Source organism: Acanthopagrus latus, chromosome 19 (assembly GCF_904848185.1).
Source record: "Acanthopagrus latus isolate v.2019 chromosome 19, fAcaLat1.1, whole genome shotgun sequence".
In the NCBI taxonomy this organism is placed as follows: domain Eukaryota; kingdom Metazoa; phylum Chordata; class Actinopteri; order Spariformes; family Sparidae; genus Acanthopagrus; species Acanthopagrus latus.
Window position 1 is genome coordinate 7,806,752 of NC_051057.1, and position 23,301 is coordinate 7,830,052.

A 23,301-nucleotide genomic window follows, 5' to 3' on the forward strand; every position below is an offset into this window, starting at 1 on the left:
GACACCAGGCAAAAGCTTGGTGGTTTTGTAGACTCTAATTCCCAGAGTAAACACGTTTGACATTCACCATCTTTGAGGTTGGAATCCGTTGTTTACAGCAAGGTTTGTGTCGTCACAAGTCTGGCCTCGTCAAGCCTTTTGGTGTTTTCACTTCCATTGCACTCACATCTTTGGCTGAAGCTTGAACGAATTTAAAGATTATTTTAATGTGATTGTGATGCACACTTACGGTGAAAGGGAGAAACCCTGGTGGAAGAAATTGGAGGGTAGCCCAAGCTGTATACCGTTCTCAATAAATATGATACAATAATTGTAGCTACTTTATAGGATGTTCGTATGAGTTATATAGGCTGTGAATTAGCTTTCGGGTCAACAATCAGCAGACAACACCGATTTCACCAGATGCCTTTTCACTTATATCCTGGGACGTCAGAAACAAGCATTGTTTTTTTTTAAAGGTTGTGCTGCCTGGAAAGTGAGTTTTCAAAGCCAGGAAAGACTGAATCACAACAGTTTACCCTGTTCATCTGCAACAATATTAAACCTGAGTAGATCCAGTCTTATTGTTTTGTTATTGTTAAAAAAAAAAAAAAAAAAGTTCATGCTGGCATAAAACCAAGGTGACCCAACGTTATTAAGTCATGCTTCTGATTTGTTTGTGTTTTTTGGGGATGCTTTTTGTATTATTTCTGTTCGATGTTATTCGGTTACAAAGTCAGATATTGGTAGGCAGTCATTTTGATACGTTATTACAGGAAAATCTCTGGTGTCACTGAAAACATTGTTTAATGGAGGCAGTGCTGTGCATCCTTGCATGGCTGATACTTCACAATCAAAAAGTCACATTCCAGGCTCCAGGGCTGATACAGTGTTGTTGGCGGCACTGACATCCCAAAACTTGTCAAGTGCGAATAAACATTTTCATTCCTTGCACGGGCCTGCCTGATATTCAGCAGGTCAGATTTGAATTTAAAAAAACTTTTGACGAACGCAGACTGACACTCAGTTTGTAGACATATGCTGCTGAACAAATCTTATCCCATAGAAACATTTTCTATAGAGTATTTTTAAAAACCTTTACGTCGATCAGTGGTTTTCATGATAGCCCAATAATATTTGAGGTTGGTTTATATGATGTTGTGGAGCATTTTAAATGGATGGTTGTGGCCATATTCAAAGAACTGTAACCTGGCCTTGCAAATCTTTTATATTTTAATGTGTGTGTGTGTGTGTGTGTGTGTGTGTGTGTGTGTGTGTGTGTCTGTGTCTGTGTCTGTGTCTGTGTGTCTGTGCCAGCAGAGGACGCCAAAGAACACCTCTTATAAACACTTTCTCTCTCACATTTACGGCAGTTGCCAAAAGTTCATATACACTTGTAAAGAAACTTGTAGCAGTCATTAGCTCCAGTGATTTCTGCAGCTCTCATTTTCCTGTGATGGAATGAGTCTGAACACACTACTGGTCACAAAAAACCTTCATGGAGTTCGGTTCAATAACTGATTTATTATAGAAACCGAATCTGCCGGCACCTCAAAGTTCGACTGGCGTGAAGGTGATGCCTTTCACCCCAGGAACACCATACTGTCAAGCATGGTGGTGGTAGTGTTATGCTGTTGGGCTGTTTTGCTGCCAATGGATCTGGTGCTCTGTATAAAGTAAATGGAATAATGGAGAAGGAGGATCATCTCAAAATCCTTCAGGAAAACCAAAAATTATCAGCCAGAAAATTGGGTCTTGCGTGCAGATGGGTGTTTCAAACAGAACAATGATCCCGAACACACATCAGAGGTTTTGGAATTGGCCTTCCCAAAGTCCCGACTTAAAACCCCATCGAGAACACATGGACCGTGCTGAAAAAACAAGCCTTCGCCCGGAAAATGTGTGTTTCCCCGATTCTGTCAAGAGGAGTGGTAAAGAATTCAGCCAGAGGACAAATATCTGTACATATATTTCTGACCCAGCAGAGATGGTAATATTTTCATACTATACAGTACATTCAGTAAAACCTCATGAATGTCACAGAAAAATAAGAGCTGTAGAAATCCCTGGAACTGAGGACTGCCGTGATATACTTCTACTTTTGAACAGTATGTATGTTCTGTATGTTTAGCAGCCCACTTTTTTCCTGTAATGATTCATAATTGTGTCATGTCTATAAATACATGATGAATCCACAACTGATGTGTTTTGACCAGATTTTCAGGCCCCAAACTAAACACACAGATGTAGGCAGGTGGTGGTTGTTTGTTAGAATAGAGACAGTCCAAAGTGCAGGTAACTGAAAGGCAGGAGACGAAAGGCTTGACTAAAAGCAGAGAGTCGTGGGGGAAACAGAGACAGGGACACAGAGGACAAGAGGAGCAGCGCAGAGCCAGGGACTAGCCACAGGAAACGCAGACTCATTAAGAAAGTATGAGGAAACAACACGCATCTTAAATTTACGGGGAGAAAATAACAAACAAAACACAAACACAACAACCTAATGAACGTGCTCACAGGCAAATTTCACACACGCACACACACACACACACACACACACACACACACAATATCAACTGCCACTCGTACAATCAAGATTCAATGAGGGAATGATTGGAAGTGAATAGTACATGGCCGCTGCCTCCCTTGGTTCCCATCACAAACTGGCAACTGTCAGGTTGATTTGCATAAGAAGAGCTCCACTTCAAAAGCAGCATTTCCTGTGCGGGCAGGTCGACCAGGAATGGACCAGCAGGCATGGCGGACATGTGGATCTGGTCTACTCTGGGGCTGCCATCTGGCAGGCAGAACCCCAGCTGATTAACCTCACAGTCCAAGCTATGTGCCAGTCTGCCAGCGTTACAGAGGGGTTCGACGGTCAGTGTAGATTGCTGAAATGTATGTATCCTCTAAAATCACGTAAGAGTGGGTTTCTTGGGCTAAAGGTACTATCTTACATTTGGCGCTCTTGTCTTGTAACAGACCATGATTAGTCTCAGAATATGAAAAAAAGTTTCTAGTCACACAGAAAATGAAATTCAAATATATCTCCCTCTTCATTTCTGATCATATAAAAGAAAATACATGACCGTTCAGTAAAGCAAGACCAAAAATGTTTTTTTATGTGCTAAACTGGAAAACACGTTATGACAACTTCCGCGAGGCAAGAGATGGCACTCTCATCCGCCTCATCAAAGCAGAGTCTCTTTACAAGGGGTCGACCGACATGACTTCTTCAGGGACGATACTGATGCTGATTATTCGAAACCAAGGAAACTGTAAATAGATATTTGGGACCAGTATTCATTTGCAGTAAAAATGAAACTCTGTGTCCAAATTTTGAACGACCGGTGACGGATGAAGCGCATCGGTAACCTCTGATCTTTGCTGTCCGTTGCAGCAGTTAACCCCCCACCATTTCGTAATTGAGGCCCCAGGTGGATATACATATGTTATCTGTGTCATGATATAAGGTAGAAATCTCTCAGTGCCATGCCAGGTGGAGAATGTTGTGCTCTCTGGGCCTTCTTATTTAATCTACGCTGAAACATGCTCACTCCTTGTTAAAATTTCTTCAAAAACTCCTTACAAGCAGACCCTAAGACCCTAAGACTCATAAAGAGGTCCGTCTTTATAAGTCCGACTCCTTTTTATATGGGAGTTAAATCAGCACAAACAGATTACCAAACCATCTAGAGAGCTTTTACTTGGCTGGGGTCTTATGATGTAGCATTTTTCAAGTTTTAGGCCCTGATGTGAACATCAAAATTATCTGTAGCCAACATATGGTGGACATAAGCACCTCATCTAATGAATTCCAACACTCCATGCAGATTGGACTTGTGAAAGTCTTAATCGTCAGTGTAAGCCGAGCCAAAAAACTGTTACCCCTTTCTTTACGAGGCCATATGTTGTGTTATTGTATTGGACTGCGCTAGAATCAGAATCAGAAATACTTTATTGATCCTTGCGAGGAGAACTTAGGTAAACAGAGAAGGTATGGTATGCACCGATGTCAACATATGGGGTTATGAATTCGAGGTTCATGGTGTTTTAGTGGTCATCAGACTACACAGGGTTGCATCACAAAATTGAAGTTTGTACTCCTACTTGCTGCCCAAACAGAACATCTCTCACGTCTGTTCGCTTGCATATACGCGTTCGCCTTCATCGCCAGGACTCAAGATGGTTCAAAATTGGCATTCTATCTACGAGATAGGTAATTAACAAAACCTGCCTACTTCTCAATTCAGCCGGATGTTAAACTCCACCATTTCACAGAGCTGAGGTCTGGGTTTTGAGGTCAAATTGAGATTGTTACCTTTGTTTTTTGCTTTGGACAGCAGCCAGACTGCTGGGGGTAGCCATATAGTTAATGCTGTCTTTGCAAACAGTGGCGCTAACAGTAACACCACACGGACAAATGCAATGATAAACGTAAAAGTATCAAAAGTCCAAATAAAAGTCAATTATAAACATTGTATAGTTACATGTATACCAGAATCCATGTTTTCCTATTTTCAAATAGAATAAAGTAATATAAAATTATGCTTTGATGTACTGTGTGAATTAATGAAATATGTACTTAGTGGAGTTAAAAGCATGACATTAGCCAACAGAATGTAGTAGAAAAAGTAAAGTCGAGTATTTTTGTGAATGTATTTAGTTACATTCCATCACTGCTTGATACCAGCCACATAACACTCACCACATTTGTCAACCTTTGTCCTTTCGACATATTTTTTCTAACTGAATGGATGCCAGATGTTGAGCGTATTTCCCAGCAGTTAATTTGCGGAGCCGCTGCAACTTTGGACACATCCCCATCATGTCCATACCCCTCACAGTTTTAGGTGCTCATGGTATACTGCTGTCATTTTTTAAAAATCGATTCACATGTCCTCAGAAACCATAGACGTAGAAGTTGGGTTTAAAATCCTTATTTACCCCAGGGAACCTGCAACAAACGAATGACACACAAGGGACGTGGGATATGTGGATTAAGCTAGTCATCTTTGTAGTTGCCCTTCAAACATCATATGTGTGGACCCTGTGAAATCTGCAGTGACAGCTGATTAAACAAAAAGAAATGGAAAAGAAAGGACCATTAATCATAACTGGCAGTGAATAAAGTTTGATCCTCATATGACACAAAGCTTTGTAGCTTTTGGCTCATGTGCACTGTGACCTCAGTGTGTTTTACTGTGTGGGGTCAGACACATTTGATAGACCAAATGTCCTTCCGAGCTCTATGAGATTTTATATATCAAGAGGACAACTATGAGCCAGCAGAGCTTTTGCACCATTTATGCACCATCTTATCCTACCATAGTCATCCATCAGCTTTACAGGAATGTTACCTGCAGCAAGTGTTTTATACAAAAACAAAGTCTGGCTGCATCTGGTTCTATTAGCACATTGCCTTCCCATGATGCCTTCCCTTCAGCGAGCCCTTTAGTGCTGAGATTTAGTACAAACAAAAATATGTCCCACAAGATCATCAGCAAGCTATGAAACAAGGGCAGGGCATCAGCTGAGGATGAAACCAAATCATCCTGACAACCATGTGCTGCTGTGATGAACTGTTTCCAGGTTGAGCGGATAACAACACGCACAAGGGCGTGTCATGCAGTATATCACTATGTAAGCAGAAAAGCAGAACATTCTCGGGGTTTAGCTTTACAACTTGAACTCCGACTTACACGTGTAGGCGCTGTTTATGCCATAGCGTTGGATACACTTAACACACCATTTTATTCCTTTGCTGGAGGGGAGGAAGCGGGGGCACTTAGCAGGGACATTAGCCTGCTCTGTCTCTGTCATCAAAGTTGGACCAGGACTCTGCAGGCCAGTTGAGGTCATCCACACCAAGCTCTCTCATCCATGTCTTCATGCACCTTGCTTTGTGCACTGGTGCACAGTCATGTTGGAACAGGAAGGGGCCATCCCCAAACTGTTCCCACAAAATTGGGAGCATGGAATTGTCCAACATCTCTTTGCATGCTGAAGCATTCAGAGTTCCTTTCACTGGAACTAAGGGGCCAAGCCCAGCTCCTGAAAAACAACCCCACACCATAATCCCCCCTCCACCAAACTTCACGGCTGACCCCGCTCCGTCATTTTACGTGGCCTACCACTTCGTGGAACCTCTCAGTCGCTTCCACTTTGTTATCATACCACTGACAGTTGACTGTGGAATATTTAGGAGCGAGGAAATATCATGACTGGACTTGTTGCACAGGTGGCATCCTATCACAGCACCACGCTGGAGTTCACTGAGCTCCTGAGAGCGACCCATTCTTTCACAGATGTTTGTAGAAACAGTCTGCATGCCAACGTGCTTACTTTTCTACACCTGTGGCCACAGCAGTGATTGGAGCACCTGATTTCAATCATTTGGATGGGTGAGTGGATACTTTTGGCAATATAGTGTATTACTCAAATGAAGTCCTGTGTGATCGACCACTTTCTGCTCCCCCAATGTGCAAAATTTAGTCGAAAAAACAAAACAAAACAAAACAATAACTCAAATGATCTGAAATGTGAAGGAAAAATACATCGGGCAAGTTACTTCCAAAATGTAATGTACTATATATTACCAGTTAAGTAATCATTCTAATGACTTTGATTTATCATCGTCTTTCCAGAGTAATGCATCACACTACTTTTAAGTTACTTTCACCAAAAACCTGGAAGTATGACTGTGCATTATAAGATAGAAAATGGTACTATTGATTTGCTACTACAGCCTTGGATTAACCTTGCCTTGACTGACTATTGAAAGCTTGGCTCCCACGCAGTCCAACTGTCTACCCATGCACTGCTGTAAAGGGAATGTGATTGGCAACAGTCGTGGGTGACTCATTTGTTGATAGTCAATAACAGCTTGTTCAACCATGCCAGCAAAGCTACATGCACTCCAGGAGCTCTCCTTGGGAAAAAAACTCAACAGAAAAAAGTGGGGACCCTTTCATTCTAGACAGCAACAGAACAACAAGAAACATACCCAACAACATGTCTCCTGTTGAAGTAAAGTACGTTTTTTGACGAACAAAGATGGCAGACAGTGAGAAGTAAGCTTCACTTCACGTTGTTTACAACTTGGATGAATTTTTTATGAAAAACACCATTTGAGTCTTTTGATGAGCGAACGCTTGAGGTAAAAAGGAATATAAAGTATCAGGGAAGCATGATGACTGACTGTACATAATCACGATGCATCATCTCTTTGCAGACATATATAATTTGTACATTACTCATGTATACAAATACGCTATATATGCATATATAATTGTATACCAAAATGAAAAACATGCACATATATGGAATCCCCTTAATATGTGCATGTTTTTCATTTTGGTATGCCCAACGTAAAAATGATAAATAAAGAAATCTTCAAATGGATAGTAGGCTACATTACTTTAGGTATGAATACTGTAACAAACTGATATTAAAAAAAAAGTCCAAATTCTGCTATCAACACACTGTTTCCAGTCATAGACTGTTGGAATCAGTGCATTCTGGAGAATATTTTAGGACGGCTTGCCTTTTCCCATAATAGCGCTGCATTCTGGGACATGCGGAACATGAAGTCATGAAACCCAATCTGGACTCTTTTGTTTTCAAGTATCAGCCATTCCAATCCTGCACATTACAAGCAAATAATACGGTAAGCCTGAAATTACCATACTAGTCAAGTCTTGAATGTATTTTATCTGTCTGACTGATGCTGGGGCCAGTGTGTAGTATTTGGAGTATTTAGCAGCATCTAGTGGAGAGGTTTGAAATTGAAACACACCCTCATTCACCCCTCGCTTTTCGAAGATGTTGGAGAAGCTCCAGAAGCCGTGGTGGCCCTCAGGGACAAGAAACTTGTTTACTAAATATGGACTTGAGTACTCTGAAAACATCAGTGTCTATGAACTCAGTGATCACCGGACTTCTCAATACATCCTTCACCCCATGTCATTGCAGCAGACAAGGAATTCATCTAAATAAATCTTAACACTAACACTAGGTTGCCATGTGGCTGCCTGAGACACACGGGATGTTAATATTTAACGTTATGTGGCAGTATTTCTTTTCAGGGAAACTTGTGGCAAGGGAGCACTAAGGGGGGGTGGGGGTGGGTGCTGAACAACACCACCTGGGGACTTGCAACCCCAAGAAATATTTGAACTATTCAGAATGGCTGGGAAATAGGAAAGGACACACAGGCTTGTTAACTGAATAGGCATTGAGTTATAAAGGAAATTAAAGGTTTTGTTTTAAACAATAATCAAAACTAACAGGGAGGGGTTGGAACTAGGGAAAGTTTTAATGAGCAAATGAAATGGTGAATATTAATAACTATTACAACTACCTTTTAAAGAGGCCTCAGTATGATCCCCACAGCAAAAAGTTGCAGTCAGTAGTGTGTACCTGTGTGATATGCAAAAAGAAAAAAAAAAACAAGTAATCAAATAAAAGTCAAAGTAAAGTAAATTCAATTGGTCTTAACAAATTCAACCTAAATATAACTAAGTAAAATTGACCTAACCAAAGGAAAACATATAGTTCGAACTCAAACTAATAAAACACAAAACTAAACTAAAAGCACAACACAAAAACTAAAGGCAAAACACAAAAACTGAAGGCAAAACTGTGGGCAAAACACAAAAACTGAAGGCAAGACTGTGGGCAAAACACAAAAACCGAAAGCAAAGTTATGTGTTATTGTGCAGGTGAACCGGAGGGAAAAGGGGGAGACTCGAATTAGTTAGACTCACTGCATGTTAAAATACATTTCAAAAACTATAATACACAAGCCTGGTGGGAATATACATTTGAAGAAAAGGGTTTTTTAATAGCATGCCTGGCACACCAAACACTGCCAGCCACAGCAGAGAGAACAATGGCACACAGGTGCCTTATATCTGGGCCTCGATTGGGGAAATTGTTGGTAATAATAACTGTAGATATATATTACCGTCTGTTGTAATATTCAGCGTTACTCTTGCCTGTCCAGCGCAAAGCAGCCAAGTTCAGAGTCAGGCTGCAAACATTTCTCTTCATCAGAGATTTCCACCTGGGAAAGCCAACTCCAATCTTTATTCTTCTTTCATGCCATCACCTGCCCCGATTTCGTTTTGCGTCTTGGGAGTTTTTGTTTCCCTGGCGAAGATTCACTCCCCTGTGATTTTTCTTGGACAAAATAAACATGATCTGCCATCCTTTGTCAGATTGTGTTTTCATACTTCTCACAATACATATTGTTTGGCAGGAGACAGCAGCCTCTCATTCTTTCCTTCACATGTAATATCTCAGACAACCAGTGTTCAAATGTGGTAGTTGTTTTGGAGACCGCATCTCGCCAGTGCCTAAATGCCGAAGCACAATCGCAATGGACCACATTCAGTGTAACGGTAACCTACCATAAAAGTTGACTAGTCTATGAGAACTGTAGAATTTGCTGTTAATTAATGGCACCCTAGCTGCTGATCCTTTACTGTTAGAGCGACTGCAGCTGTGCAGTTGTGCTCCTTCGGGTGACAGTGAGGGGGATTTTGTTGCAATAAGAAACTGATTCTTGCATTCCCCAACCCCCTGGTATGGCCAGGATGCAGTGTTTCTACAGTGTGTCTACAGTATTTCTACGATATTTCTATTTCTAAGGCTGGGTTTGAGTATGAATTCAACAGGTGGCCAGACTCTTAAACACTGCACCTTTAAACTGGTAAGCCAATTCCATTTCTGTGATGTACAAACTGGACCTGTTTGTCACTTTCAGTGTGTACTTTAAGAACATCCAGCAGACATAATAATATACTAACACCCATAACGCCCACAAATCATTATGACTGCCTCCTCTCATCGGACTTGTAATATTTTTGTTATAATTAAGTTACATCCTGACTCATATGAAACAATAAAACAGCCCTCTTTTCGTTACGCGCTCCACGGAACAATGCAATACTTCCGTCAGCTGACCTTTAAAATAAAATGTAATTCCAGACAGAGAGCGGTGGAGTGGAGGGCAGAGTGGCGGTCACCATAACAACAAGAGCTTGCCCCTAAACAAACTCATCAGAGGTTTTTAATGTGTTCCTTGTATAATTCATATTTTAACAATATGATTGGTTTGGTTCACAGGCTTGTGTAAAACAAACCTGCTTTTCTTGTGGGTGTATTACTTTTCAGCACAGAAAATTAAATCAGGGAGTAAAAGCTAAATCTAAATTTGCAAACATGTCAACACAAACAACAAAAGAAGAAAACAGTGATGTTTAATATCATGCTAACTCGCACACAGACTGCTATGGATGGCAGCATTCAAGTTAGAAGTAAACCCACATAAACAATGTAACCACAGGTGGCAGCAGCATGAGAGTGTATGTGTTTATTCTGTAGTATTTGGTAAGACTGAGGAGTACATTTGCAAACATGAGAAACATACAAACAAAAGAAAAGACAACATTTCAGTCCATCTCAACTTTGCTCCCTGCAAAACCAAACAAAAATGAGTCAGTAGCCCTTTTTACACAGCGACGCTGCATTATCTCCGCAGCGTTGGTTCGCCAATTCTCCGCCAATCGTGATTCACACAGAGCGAAGCATCGCCGCCTTAAAGAAGAACCGCTGTGTAATTCACACAGAAAGCCGATGCTGCGGCTCCTAAAGAGACGTGAGGCATGGTGATGACGTCGGTGTGTTTTTAAGGTGTTTACCCAGTGTCCCCCCGCGGACTGTTTATAATCATGCGGATGCTGTAATAAATTGTAGTGATTGAGATCCTGACCAAACAAACATCCTGGTAAGCGACGAAGTTATTCTTTTTTAAACTGGAAGCTGTCTGACTCACTCGTGGGGACCAAGGATGTTTTCTGGGGCAAAGTTCACTGAAGTTTCGGTGCGAAGGGCTGACGGTCGTGGTGATTTATTTTCATCACAAACACTCTGTGAGTTAAAGTTTTTCACCGGTGACAGGCGCTGTTTTTCAGGCAGAAATGTGTAGACGGACGCTTCTCAACGTACAGCTGTGGTATTATTTTCCTCATATAGGTTGCCAAAGACAGTTACAGTGACTACGTTACTTTTGTTTGGTCATGTAACATGTTGCTTCGTGGGAAATTTCTCTTTATTAAGTTGAGTGAGAGACCTGTGTTGTCGTCAGACTGTATGTTCGACACGCCGCCGGCTTATCCATTCCCACTGGCTCGGTTCGCCAGTTATACAGCCCTGATACTACCTCCAGAGGCCGATCAACAATGAGAATGAATGAGTCAAGAATTTAGACAATAAAACAACGAAGTCAACCGATCACAGGCGGGGAAGGGCGGGTCTTATGAGAACGAGACTGTCTTCTTGAGTGGCACTGTTCCCTCTGTTGTTCAAACAAAACAATACAATGACCAGGAGCAATAGTAGAATTAAATTCATACTGATTACCCCCAGTTAGATCCATGAACTTTAACAAGAAAAAAAAAATGTTTGCAAGATATCGTCACAATCCCATGAAAAGTGTCATGGCATTTTTCACCGTATCACGAAATTAGGTATATCATTACATCCATATTCCATATTGCACCTTTAGAATAGGGTACATGGTATTTTCACGAATACAAGTTTGATGGTGTAGAAATGACAAATATAAGGTTTTACAGAGAGCTATGCGCAGACTTTCTTGGTGCTGCCCAGAGTTGTAGCACATCAGTTTTTTTGCAAGGATTAAAAATATATATACAGTATAATATTAATGTTAAGCTTTATTGGTGCTATCAGGTATATCTTTTTAATTTTAGACACAGCCAGGCTAACAAACTGGCTGACAGCATAAGCTGTCATAAGCCAAAATTGAAAATGGAATAATATTATCTAATGCTTTTCACTGAAAAAAAATGAAATTAACACAGTCCCTGCAAAATCATTGCATTACATCGGTGTTCAACCACTAAATTGGCAGATGATGGCAACATGTCCTTTGATGCATTAAAAAGAGCTTTTTAAACAGAAATGTACATGTATATTTACAAATATGCTGTTATACATAGAGTCCAGTTGGGCCTTCCTTACTGTTGTTTTTACTGTTCTTCCTTTGAGGGGGGAGGCTTGTACCTGTGCTCATACAGGTGCCAGGATAAAATTTGGTCAGTCAACATTTCTCCACACCACTGACATGTTCATATTTGTACGTCAAATAGGCAACCATATTGACATTACTACACACCATTTTGCAGGTGGAGTGGATAGTGATGGAGTTACAGGGGGCAAGATGGCTGCCAAGCCAGCAAATAATCTACAAGTGTGAGATCACTGATTAATTGCAGGGCCCCTTCAGGACTTCAGAACACAGTGTTTTTGGTGACCAGAGCAGCTACACTTGGTTTGATTCAGTATCGGATTACCATCGAAGCTCTGCAAATTTTGATCGACCAATTCTTGTCCCGCAGGTGAAGCTCTCTCATTCATAATTCACACAGTCACCCTCAATCATATCCATACAACAAAACAATGCAAATGTGGTCACAGGACACCGGTGCTATAACACGACGTTTGCAGCATCAAAATGGAAACAACAATGATGATAAAACTGATATACAATAACTAGTGCTCAAAGGCATACATATAGGAACAGTTTAGGAGAATTAAAGCTTAGTATGGTGTATAGATTTTTCAAGCAGCTGCCGTTCACAAGAGGTGTATTTTATAATCTTTCTTCACATGTGCATTGACCATCTGATTTTGTGAGATGATGCCTACAACACATTTGTGACAGCATGGGTAATGGCATATCTGTTCTGAGGCCTGGGGTGTTTGAGTGTTTCAGGGGTTTTTTTGTTTGTTTTCCCCCCAGTTTGCCGGTGGTCTTTTTTGTTTACTTTTAGCATACTGTGTTCGTCTTCCGGCAGTAGCAGATGGCATTGAAGAAGCGGCAGTGGCATGAAGCACATCGGTCACAGCAGCCAGACAGGGGCTGACAGCTTTGTGTAAGCTGAGAGCAGCTCGGCTTCACAGGTTTGGGTGATACTTTGGCAGGAGGTTCAAGGTCATCTGAAGGAACAGGAACCACTCTGGGCTTCTGGAAGGCGGAGAGAACAGAAATACAGAGGAAGTTGGAGCATAAACATCAATTTATCAAGCAAAATCACACTTTTCTTTAAAAAAAAAAAAAAAAAAAAGTCTAGACAGTGCTGGTTTTGTTTCGTGGAAGCTGTCTTAATTAATTTTCGGCTTAAAGGCTCGGTGCTGAAATACCAACACGTTGACTGAAGTCTTTTCTTTCAAGCTTTGATGAACATGTGTGACTGTGTGCAAGCTGTAGCTGCACCACATGACTTATTTAATTTAAATCTCACTTGGGATAAAACAGTGCAGTTTGTACAATTCACAAAAGTAACATTTTAGACCCTTAATGCTTAATATAAACTTCTTCTAGAGGCCACAGGTGAATGTGCGCGAAAGTCTAAGCTGGCAATGTGGGACAGGGGTGTGACATTCTGACGGTGTGTGCTACTTAGTTAAGTGCAAACAAAGAAACGCCATGTAGCGGCTGGCCTTTGTTGTGGTGCTATTGCGGAATCTCTGTGTAAAAAGAGCTCCTGGTGAGTGCTGAGTTCAATGATTGAACTAAATCACGGACAATCATTCACACATCACGTGCATGACTTTGTCGCTTAAATTCTGGCTAATGTACACTAGGAAATCTAGTTTTTTTGGATGGGTAAACATGAGCGAGGAATGTAATTAAACACAAATGATAAAGTGGACAAACTTACTTTGTGGTGGTCAACACCATTTAACAACTACTACTGTACCAATGCGGATGAAAATGTATCTGACGTGACTCCACAACAAATGTTCATGGACGAGGTAGAGTTTTAGTTTTATTCACATTTGGCCTAGCTACTGGAATTTATAGCGACAGGCTACCTAATGAAAGGCACTGTTACACCTGAGTAAAATTTTGATTTCTGTGAGTTTGAAAAATTGTCGGAAACTTGTGAGATAATGTAAGGAACTCAATAAAATATATAAGACAAAAGTCTAGTCAATTTTGTCAAGACCTGTAAAGACAGCCAAATGATGTAATGACAAGTAGAAGTGCTCTCTGTTAACCATACGTCTAAGCTGTTTGTGAATGGAATATAAATGACAAACATCTTACCGGCACATAAATCCTTTGTCGTTCATACTTTCCTCTCCTGGCGAACAGTGTTCTGTGTCTGTTGTTGTTCAAAGACCCTGTGAAAACAACAGTCAGACTATTGATTAGGAAATAATGCTAAAAAAAATGTGTGCCAGAGATTGCTTTTTGTCAAATGTACAATCACCATTTGTCCCAGTTTGTGACTCTTATGTATTACCATTACTGGAAATAGGCTTACACAGAGCTGGGCATGTGTTTTTTGGTAAAATTGATATTTGGAAATGTTTGTAAACCCCGGCTCAGGCTCTGTGGAAGGAAGTTGTCTGGTTCGAGAACCTCAAAATTGCACCGCTGCTCTTTGCGTGGTTTTGCTGACGGTTTGAAGCCAAGCGTTAGGGTTAGCGCCTCTGCGTCTGAGGACGTGGTTCTCTGCCGGAAAATGGTGAATTGCCCACTTCGCTTTGGGGGTGAGCTTCTTGTCCAAGTGAAGGAGTGTAAGTATCTCAGGGTTTATTTGTTCACGAGTGATGGGAAAATGGAGCGTGAGATGGACAGGTGGTTTTGTGCAGTGCTGCACTGGTCCTGTGTGGTGAAGAGGGAGCTGAGCCAGAAGGTGAAGCTGTTGATTTACCAGTCCATCTATGTTCCAACCCTCACCTATGGCCACAAGCTGTGGGTAGTGACCAAAACGAGCTTCCTTTGTAGTGTGGCTGGGCTCAGCCTTAGCGATAGGGTGAGGAGCTCAGTCATCCACAGGGAGCTTGGAGTGGAGCTGCCTCCCTCGGGAGGTTTACCAGGCATGACGTAAGACATGTCATGTCTGTCTGAGAGTGTGTCTCCTGACGTGATGCTCATCCCTCCCGGCTCTCCTCTCTCTCCATCCTCCTGCGTTCAGCTCATTTCTCTGCCCGGTCTCCAAATCTGCCTCTCATTAACTCATCAACCTGCAGCTCATCTACGCCCGGCTTTCCATCCTCTCCCAGCCAGATCGTTGCCGCCTACTCTTTGTGCCTTGTTGTTTTGGTAATTTTTTTGCTTCCTCGTGATTTTTTTTTTTTTTTTTTTTGTGCACATTCTCTTTGTGCCTCAGGATTATCATCTGCTCATCAGTCTGAGAGCCCAGTTTTCCATTAAAATACCTTTTACTGCACAACCCTGCTCATAAAGCATTCTGTAATCATGAGACAACAAAACAAAGAGACAATTTCAACTGAAGACCCCTCCAGCTTTCTGTCACTTCCGTTTCTATCCACCAGATGAATGCAGGGAAATTCCATCAGGTGCCAAGGGCCATATTGACAAATGTTCTGAGAACTCATAATTTAAGTTGAAAGAGTCCTAGGTTAGGAGGGATTTATCAATAAGGTTTAGTTATTTACAACTTCATAGAGCAGCTCTGGACAAGGAAAGTGCCATCATTTTTATCTCAGTTGGGAGGTGTGGTTGACCCAAGGTATGACACATTCTTTCAAAAGCTGTGATTGGTTGATCAAAAATAACACAACTGGACCGTTAAATCAATCGGCCTGATGAAAAAAGTGTACAACACAGGGCTGCTTTACAAGAGGCCCACAGAATCTTTGGGAAACACACTTCTACTTAAGTAGAAACCTGTTAACATGCTCACAGTCCATATGTTTCTTTGCTCATATTTATTCACCCTGTAGGAAATTTTAATAGCCTGCTTAATCTCTTCAATATTTATTTATGAGTGTAAAAATATTCTTAAAGGAAACTTTGGGACCTGGCGTGACGGCACATCCCAAGAGGCTGGCGTGGGAGAGTACAGCGCTGCAGATACATGGCTCACTCTCACTGGCTGTGCGGGCCACTGAGGGCATGTAAATAGTGGGGTTAGTATATGTTTCGCAGTGTACAGTAAAAGCGGAGAAGGTGACTGCGATGCTGTAAGAACTGTAGCGGATCACCGTGCAATCACTGCTGATGGAAGGCTGTTAGAGACTCAAGTCCTCAATCCAGAAGTTTTTACAGCCGCCAAATATCTCAGTGCTGTGATCACTTTTCTTTCTGGTGTTGCTGCTCGGGTGTGACACAAACATCTGTAGCGTTTCAGCAGCTCACTGCTATTGAATGCGTGGAGATTATTTCTCCCTCCCTCTCCTTAATAAGCTCCTCATCCCCAGCCCTTTCACAGACTTTCACCTTAGGAGCTCTCTTTAGGGCTAAGATGCTTTGTAAATAACTCTGACAGTTTTCTCAGAACTTCATCACTATGGGCAAGGCTGAAAACAGCCTGCATCCCCTCGCCAGCTGCATCTTATCTTCATCTTAGCCTGTGTGTACATATATGGGCCGCTGTACTGTAAAAAGAACAGTGGTGTACAGTTAACAGTAGTTTTTTTTTCATGCAGTTAAATGATCACACCACGCTACAGACTTCCAACGTTATGTCTGAGTCTGCTGCTGAAAAGGGAAGTTTACGTCACGCTGTACATACACAACACAGACATGCCAAAAATGGTCATGTATGTTGTTTTATCAGATAGCAGCTGTGTTGTGCTAGGCAGAGGAGGGCCTCCCTCTGCCAGATCGTGTTGTGTCAATCCAACCCAGGAGCTGCCAGACCTTTATTTAGGGTTTCACCTTAAACCTATTAAATAGAAACATTTAGGTGCCGCTTTGATAACTTGACTTCGACCCGCGAGCACAACCAACAACAAGAGTTACAGCTTTGCTAAAATTATGCGGTCGTAAATCTGGATGCGCCTAGTAAAACTGTCCCATTAAAAAGTTATGTTTGACATTTTCCATCCAAATATACAGTGGGCCTTCGCTATGCCATGTTTTTAATGACTTTTATGCGTTAATGCAGCGGCTATGTATGTAGAGATGAAACCTGAGGAGAAACCTGAGGAGAAAGCTAAATAAAATGCTTTTACATTGGGTGTGTAGAATAATGTATGTGGTACCACTTCCTATAGGTGTTTAGACTCGAAGAATTATGTCTTATCAGAGGTGAGCAACAGATCCCCTTGCAGTCTTTCCAGTGGTGAACATACATGTTTAAAAGTGCACGCTATATATACATGTTATACTTAGTACAGCCTTACATGAGCATCTTTTTAAAAGATGTACGTATTGTTTTATAGTTTTTTACTTCGTTTTCTTTAATTTCTCAGGGTACAATGCCTGACTCAGAATCTGGTGTGATAAGGTGGCTGGTATCATTTGATGCAGATGCAAATAATAATCTAGCTGAATTGAATGTGTGTATAAATATCAGGCGCTGTGAATTCATGGGAACAGCTGGGTTGTGGTCCTGGTATGCTTCTTATTGTAGATTTAGTTACACCCACCCTCCCACCCACAAAATACAGACTGCACTGAAAGGCGATTTAATGTCATCACATCAAATTGTGCAAAATCACATATTGTTCTCTTCAGCCAGACACCGAAGTGAAATAAACATGAGATATCAGATGTGCCAGTGTTAAAATGATTACACAGGATTTCAGGTTGAGACGACTGGGCTTCAATTTTGACGCCAGAGTACATTTGAATACAACCTGGATTTCCTTTGCAGACTGGAACCCATCCGGTTTAACTGGCCCTGGTCATTTGTGTCATGTGTCTTAATGTTGCAGCAGTTTACACAAGAACAAATGGTCATAAATGAAAGATTCTCTGTGCACATTCTATTAACACAGACCTATTCTAGCAGATTGAACTCCACAATTAGGTTATAGCCTTTTCATTATTTATGTAAATCAGTACTTTCATTATTTTCTGGAAAATATTTAATGTCTTAATAGGTTATTTATTGTAAAAATGTCATACATGCTTTTTCTGTTATGTTTTACTTTCTTCTTCTTCTTATTATTATTATTATGATTATGATTATGATTATCATTATTATTACTGCACATTATTTTTTCTTATTACATATTATATCTATTTTTTTCATACAAGAACCACAGTGGCGATTAAGGAATAATCCGCCCTCACCTGACGGCTGACACACTGTCCCTCACCTGTGCTCTGACTGTCGGACACATTTCTGCGGGCAGCGCTGAGATCATTGCGGGTGAACAGTCCCGCACTGATAAGGGCCAAATACAGGATCCAAAACCAGGTGACTGCCAACTTCATCCTGACTGCCGCCTCTCCTGGGATGTCACAGTGGAGCCCAAGGAAAAAAAAAAAAGAAAAGAAAAGAAAAACAAACAGAGGAAAACGTGCGTGCTGCGTCTCCAGCTGCTGCCTTGTAAAAATCACTCTTGTAATCTGGGAGACTAATTTTCCGCGTCTCGCTCCTCTCAGACCCGCACTAATTTGAGGGGCAGGCTGGTACGCACGCACAGCACACGCCCCTCTTTGCCTTCACGCCTCTCGGCAGCATCATGGTTTGTGTTTACTGTGTTTTCACACTTTTCTACATTGATATTTTTTTTTTTTTTAAATCAAATGAAAAAAAAAAGTGATCATGAGAGACGTTAGAAAAGCCATACAACTCATTCATTTCGAAACTGCAATAGCCATTAACTATCAATTAAGAAATGGTTCGTTTCTAGTTAATTAAACATTAGTTTATGGTTATTTTACGGCTAACAAACATTTTATCACATGTACTGAAGAGCTGTTTATGGTAAAGTGGCAAGCGATGGTTATAATACTTTGTAAATGGTTGATTAGTACTGTGTATTTCATCTTTAAACACATTTGGATGACCACAACTGATGTTTTATAAGCCTATACAATTGCTTAATAGATAGTTAGTAAAGCATTTCATTGTTTACTGACAGTGAAGTAACTATTAACTTAAGTTTAATGAACTATATACTTACCACTTTTCATAAAGTGTTATCACCCATTAAAGAAAAACCCTTTAGGTGTGTCGTCTTTGTGCTGCACTTGGGGTCCGATGTGTTACTTCAAACAAGGAAATGTAAAAATAAGCTTATCAGGCAATTGTGATTTTAATTTAATGACTTTATCCCAAGTATCAGTTATGTAATTATACATGTAAAGACACCAAGCGTCATACAATTGTCTAAATAGCAACTACTATGAATTTTAATGAAATGTTAAAAATAATGTAATCTAAGTGGTTTTCTCAGCCTCCGAGTGTCTAATCTGCTACTGACCTAACAAACACACCCCATGTGGCATTTATTCACTGTAACATTGTCTTTAACATGATTATCCCTCCCACTGTAATCAAAACATGTATACTGCTGTGCTTCAGTGCTCTCATACCTCCTTCTAGTGTCCCCCCCTTGACATATACAGAGACAGTGAGCCAGTAGCAACTGGCCAGCCAGCACCAAAGAACTGATAATTAGAGGGATGCTTATTGTAAAGCAAATTCACCGACCTACAAAGCGAAACCCGTCTGGTTTTTATTTGCAATAAATATCTTTATTGCAAATGAACAAATATACCAAATATACATCTTTTTGTTGCTGTTTTTCAAATATTTTATTTATCTATTTCCTTACATCTGTGCCTTTCCTTGAGAGTGTACAGACTTGTAACATGAGCAGACAGAGGCATCAATCAGGGCATGTGTCATTAGGCATTAACCTTGAGGGACCAGGGTGGTCTTTTGGCGTGCCGTGTCTGACAGCGGCATGCCACTTAACCACGTTTGCTGCGGCAAAACCCCAGAGACGCCCTTTTGAATGGGGACCAATGATGAAGTGTAAAAGTACATTTATTTGAGCAGCGTACTTCAAATGCAAATTTGAGGAACTTTTTGAAAAAAAAAAAAAAACCCACACACTGATTCCAAAAATCAGAAAAATGCTGAATATCAATCCAAAGTACACAGCATGTACATACATTTAAACATATTTATAATTTTACTTTTGATTCTTAAGCATTTATTTCCAGAAAAGCACCCGTTGATAGTTATGTATATTTAATAGCAGAGACATTTAATTTTATCTGTATGGGTGATTTTCACTTTACACTTCAGCTCAATGCCAGTCTAGCAGCTAACCGTCCAACCTCTAGAACCCAGATTGCTCCCATAGAATTTGCACCCTGTTGGGCTCCTTTTTACGGCACAACATAATCACTCTAGTTCTTGTTTTGAGACCAGCAGTTGTTGCGAGAGCTGGAAATAATTGGGGCTGCGAATATGATTTTGCCTCCAGAGGAGACGCAGTCACAATATAACATACAGAGATGGATAAAACCCAAATGCTCAAACATTAAACTTTATGGAAAAATAGACCATAAAACTCGACTTTATTCAAGCAGAAGTGAGCAAACAAGTAGTAAAAAAAAAAAAAAAAAAAAACTGGCTGCAGCTTTTGCCATCTCACAATTCCGGTCTTGTTCTACAACGTACACAGCTGAGGGGCTAAAAAGTGTAGATTCTTATCTCAAGTAAAGAACTAACACACACGCTGTCTTGGCTATCGATAAGGGATAACTTCACGAGGTGTCAGAACTGACACAGTCGACTTCTGAAGGGGATTGTGTGGCCAAGATCTGTGCCAAGTCTTATTCCAAGGCCGACAAAAGGCACCGTGTGTTTAGCAAAGTTCTGGCGGAACTTAGACTATGACTTTGCCCGTGAGCTTACAGACTTCAGGGTGGCTAAGAGGTGATGACTGCAACTGTAAAAAGTCATCATAAAAATCGCGATGTTCCCTGTAGATCTAAAAATGTTGTTTATTGCTCATCTGGTTCTGAACTTCCAAACCTAGATGTTCATCTCTCCTCACCTTTGACAGCGTGCCTGTGCTGGTGGATTTAGCGTGTCCTCCGGATTGTTTGCATAACTCATCAGTCGTCATGCTGCGAGTGTCAGATATATAAGCATATATGGAAAGTTGTAAACCAGAGTTACATACGTGCATGCCTCCCTTCCAAGAATAATAAACAGCTTCGGCGGTCGCGGGCTAAACACGGAGCCGTATCTGGCCTCCTTAAAAGCTAGATTGCCTCTGAGCACACACATTGCTGCACAATCACCTCAGTGTGTTATGTAAATGTGAATGTTGTATTTTTTTTTCTTCATTAATGGATGTGAAGGACATTAATGTTAATTGTTTAAGCTCTGCTCAAAGTGGATGTGTGAAGCCGTTCTCGAAATTTCACTGTGATTGCCTTATTTGTTTATTCACTCGTGGCCATGGCCAGTTTGGCAACCGACTGTGGGAAAACAGCATGGTGTTTCAACAGGCAAATTAATTAATACCCTATGTCTTGTTCATTACATTTTAGCTTAGATGACAAAAAAAAAAAAAACACAAGCCAGAGGAACTTGGCTTGTTCATAACATAACAAAACTGAACTTGTGTTTTAACCTAAATCATCTTCTCTTCGGCCTACCAGAGCAGTTTCTAAATCCCACCAAACTGTGACTGTTTCACAGCGTTCCCAGTCTAAAAGTCATAATATGTGAAAAGTCTGACCGGGTGTTGAGTATTATTATTATTGCCAACTCGAGTGCGGCGTATATGTTCAAAACTGATGCTTCAGGGGAAATTAGAGTGTCATAGTTTGAAGTTTAGGGCCATAGGTGGGCATAACTAGGGAATCAGAGCGATAAACAGTCAGCGAGGTGTTGTGACTGTTGAACGGTAGACAGACAGTAACACGGCCCAGTCGATTAGCAGAGCAACGGTGTTTGAAACAAAATGTTGTTTGTTGTCAAATGCACGAGATCCATTTGGCTTTTTCGTTATAAACAGCAGTCAGTTACCCAGAGAAACCCCCTGAAAGGGCTTGACACTAAATCTTTAAGGCACTTCGGCCGAGTATATTTGCACTTTCACTTGTCCATAAGCAAAAAAAGTCACGTCTGGAACAGAATGACCACTATGAATACGGAATTCATCGTGTTCGCATCATGCAGAATTCAGATAAACTGTCTGAAGTGTCCAAACAGTGTCAACATATAAATCATTCAATTTATGAACTGTATTAATTAATTGTTTCTATGTCAATTAATGGATATGTTGACAGGTAATGACGTGATTGATTTTTATAGCATAGAATGAAGCCTACGTGCGGTTTTATACGTATTCACGGTGTCAAACAAGTTTGGCTGGCCCTGGCAGATGCTGCAAAACATTATATCTTCCTTACGGATGTACGGACATTGCTCCCTTCGCTTTACTTACTAATATTAAAGAACTGGGTGTGGGGTGTGTGGGTGTGGGGTTCCCCAAGGGTCAATTTTAGGTCCAACTCTTTTTAATCTGTACATGCTTCCCCTTGGGGACGTCATCAGGAGGCACGGCATCAGCTTTCATAGTTATGCTGACGATACGCAACTGTACATCGCTGTGTCTCCTGATGACACAGGGCCTATTGATGTCCTTTTTAACTGCATTTTAGATATCAAGATATGGATGGCAGCAAATTTCCTACAGCTCAACCAGGACAAAACAGAGGTTTTACTCACTGGTCCTGAAGGCCTGAAAGAGAAACTTTTACCAAAGTTAAAGGATTTTAAACCATCGCAATCTGTAAAAAATCTGGGTGTGATTTTTGACTCTGAGCTCAGTTTTATTCCACACATCAAAAATATAACAAAGACAGGTTTTTACCATCTTAAGAATATAGCCAGAGTCCGCCCGTTTCTCTCTCAGGCCAGCACGGAGGTGCTGATGCATGCTTTTATCTCTTGTCGTTTAGACTATTGTAATGCCCTGCTCTCTGGCCTTCCCAAAAAGAGCATTTCGAATCTACAATTATTACAAAACTCAGCTGCACGAGTGCTGACGAGGACCAGAGGGCGGGAGCACATTACACCGGTTTTAAAGTCACTTCATTGGCTCCCCGTGCGTTTCAGGATTGATTTTAAGGTTCTTTTACTAGTTTTTAAATGTCTTAACGGTCTTGGGCCTTCTTATTTATCTGACCTGCTTTTAGTCTATCAGCCCCCGCGGACCCTGAGGTCCTCCGGCACCGGCCTTTTAACCATACCACAGGTTAGTTCAAAAAAGCACGGGGAGGCGGCTTTCTGTTGTTATGGGCCCCGACTGTGGAACAGCCTGCCAGAGAGCCTCAGGGTCGCAGAGACTGTAGAGGTTTTTAAAAAGATTTTAAAAGGTTTTAATCTCTCATATTTTACCCTTTAGTCCCTTGTGCTTTTAGCCTTTATACTTTTATGTTTTAGTCCCTCGTGTTTTCAGCTTCTATGCTTTTTGCTTTATTTTACTGTTTTAGTCTGTCAGTTTTTAATCTCCAGTGTTTCCTCCTGGGGGCCTCCCGGG

At 41.0% G+C, this 23,301-nt stretch overlaps 1 protein-coding gene across 1 annotated transcript; it reads right to left on the reverse strand.

Annotated features, from left to right (window-relative positions):
• Positions 1-10,361: 10,361 nt before the first annotated feature.
• Positions 10,362-18,304, reverse strand: LOC119008741 (agouti-signaling protein-like). Its single transcript, XM_037079372.1, has 3 exons — positions 18,097-18,304; positions 14,123-14,199; positions 10,362-13,036 (listed from the first exon to the last, which is right to left on the reverse strand). Exons 1-3 carry the CDS (start codon positions 18,212-18,214, stop codon positions 12,839-12,841), a joined length of 393 nt encoding a protein of 130 aa, XP_036935267.1. The 5' UTR covers positions 18,215-18,304; the 3' UTR covers positions 10,362-12,838.
• Positions 18,305-23,301: the final 4,997 nt, after the last annotated feature.

What these genes read in the sequence shown, in the direction of transcription:
- LOC119008741 (XM_037079372.1), bottom strand. Translation starts at nt 18,214, where the DNA reads ATGAAGTTGGCAGTCACCTGGTTTTGGATCCTGTATTTGGCCCTTATC. An exon ending in GTCCGACAGTCAGAGCACAG is followed by an intron (nt 14,200 to 18,096) that starts GTGAGGGACAGT and finishes TTGTTTTCACAG; the next exon opens with GGTCTTTGAACAACAACAGA. An exon ending in GACAAAGGATTTATGTGCCG is followed by an intron (nt 13,037 to 14,122) that starts GTAAGATGTTTG and finishes TCCGCCTTCCAG; the next exon opens with AAGCCCAGAGTGGTTCCTGT.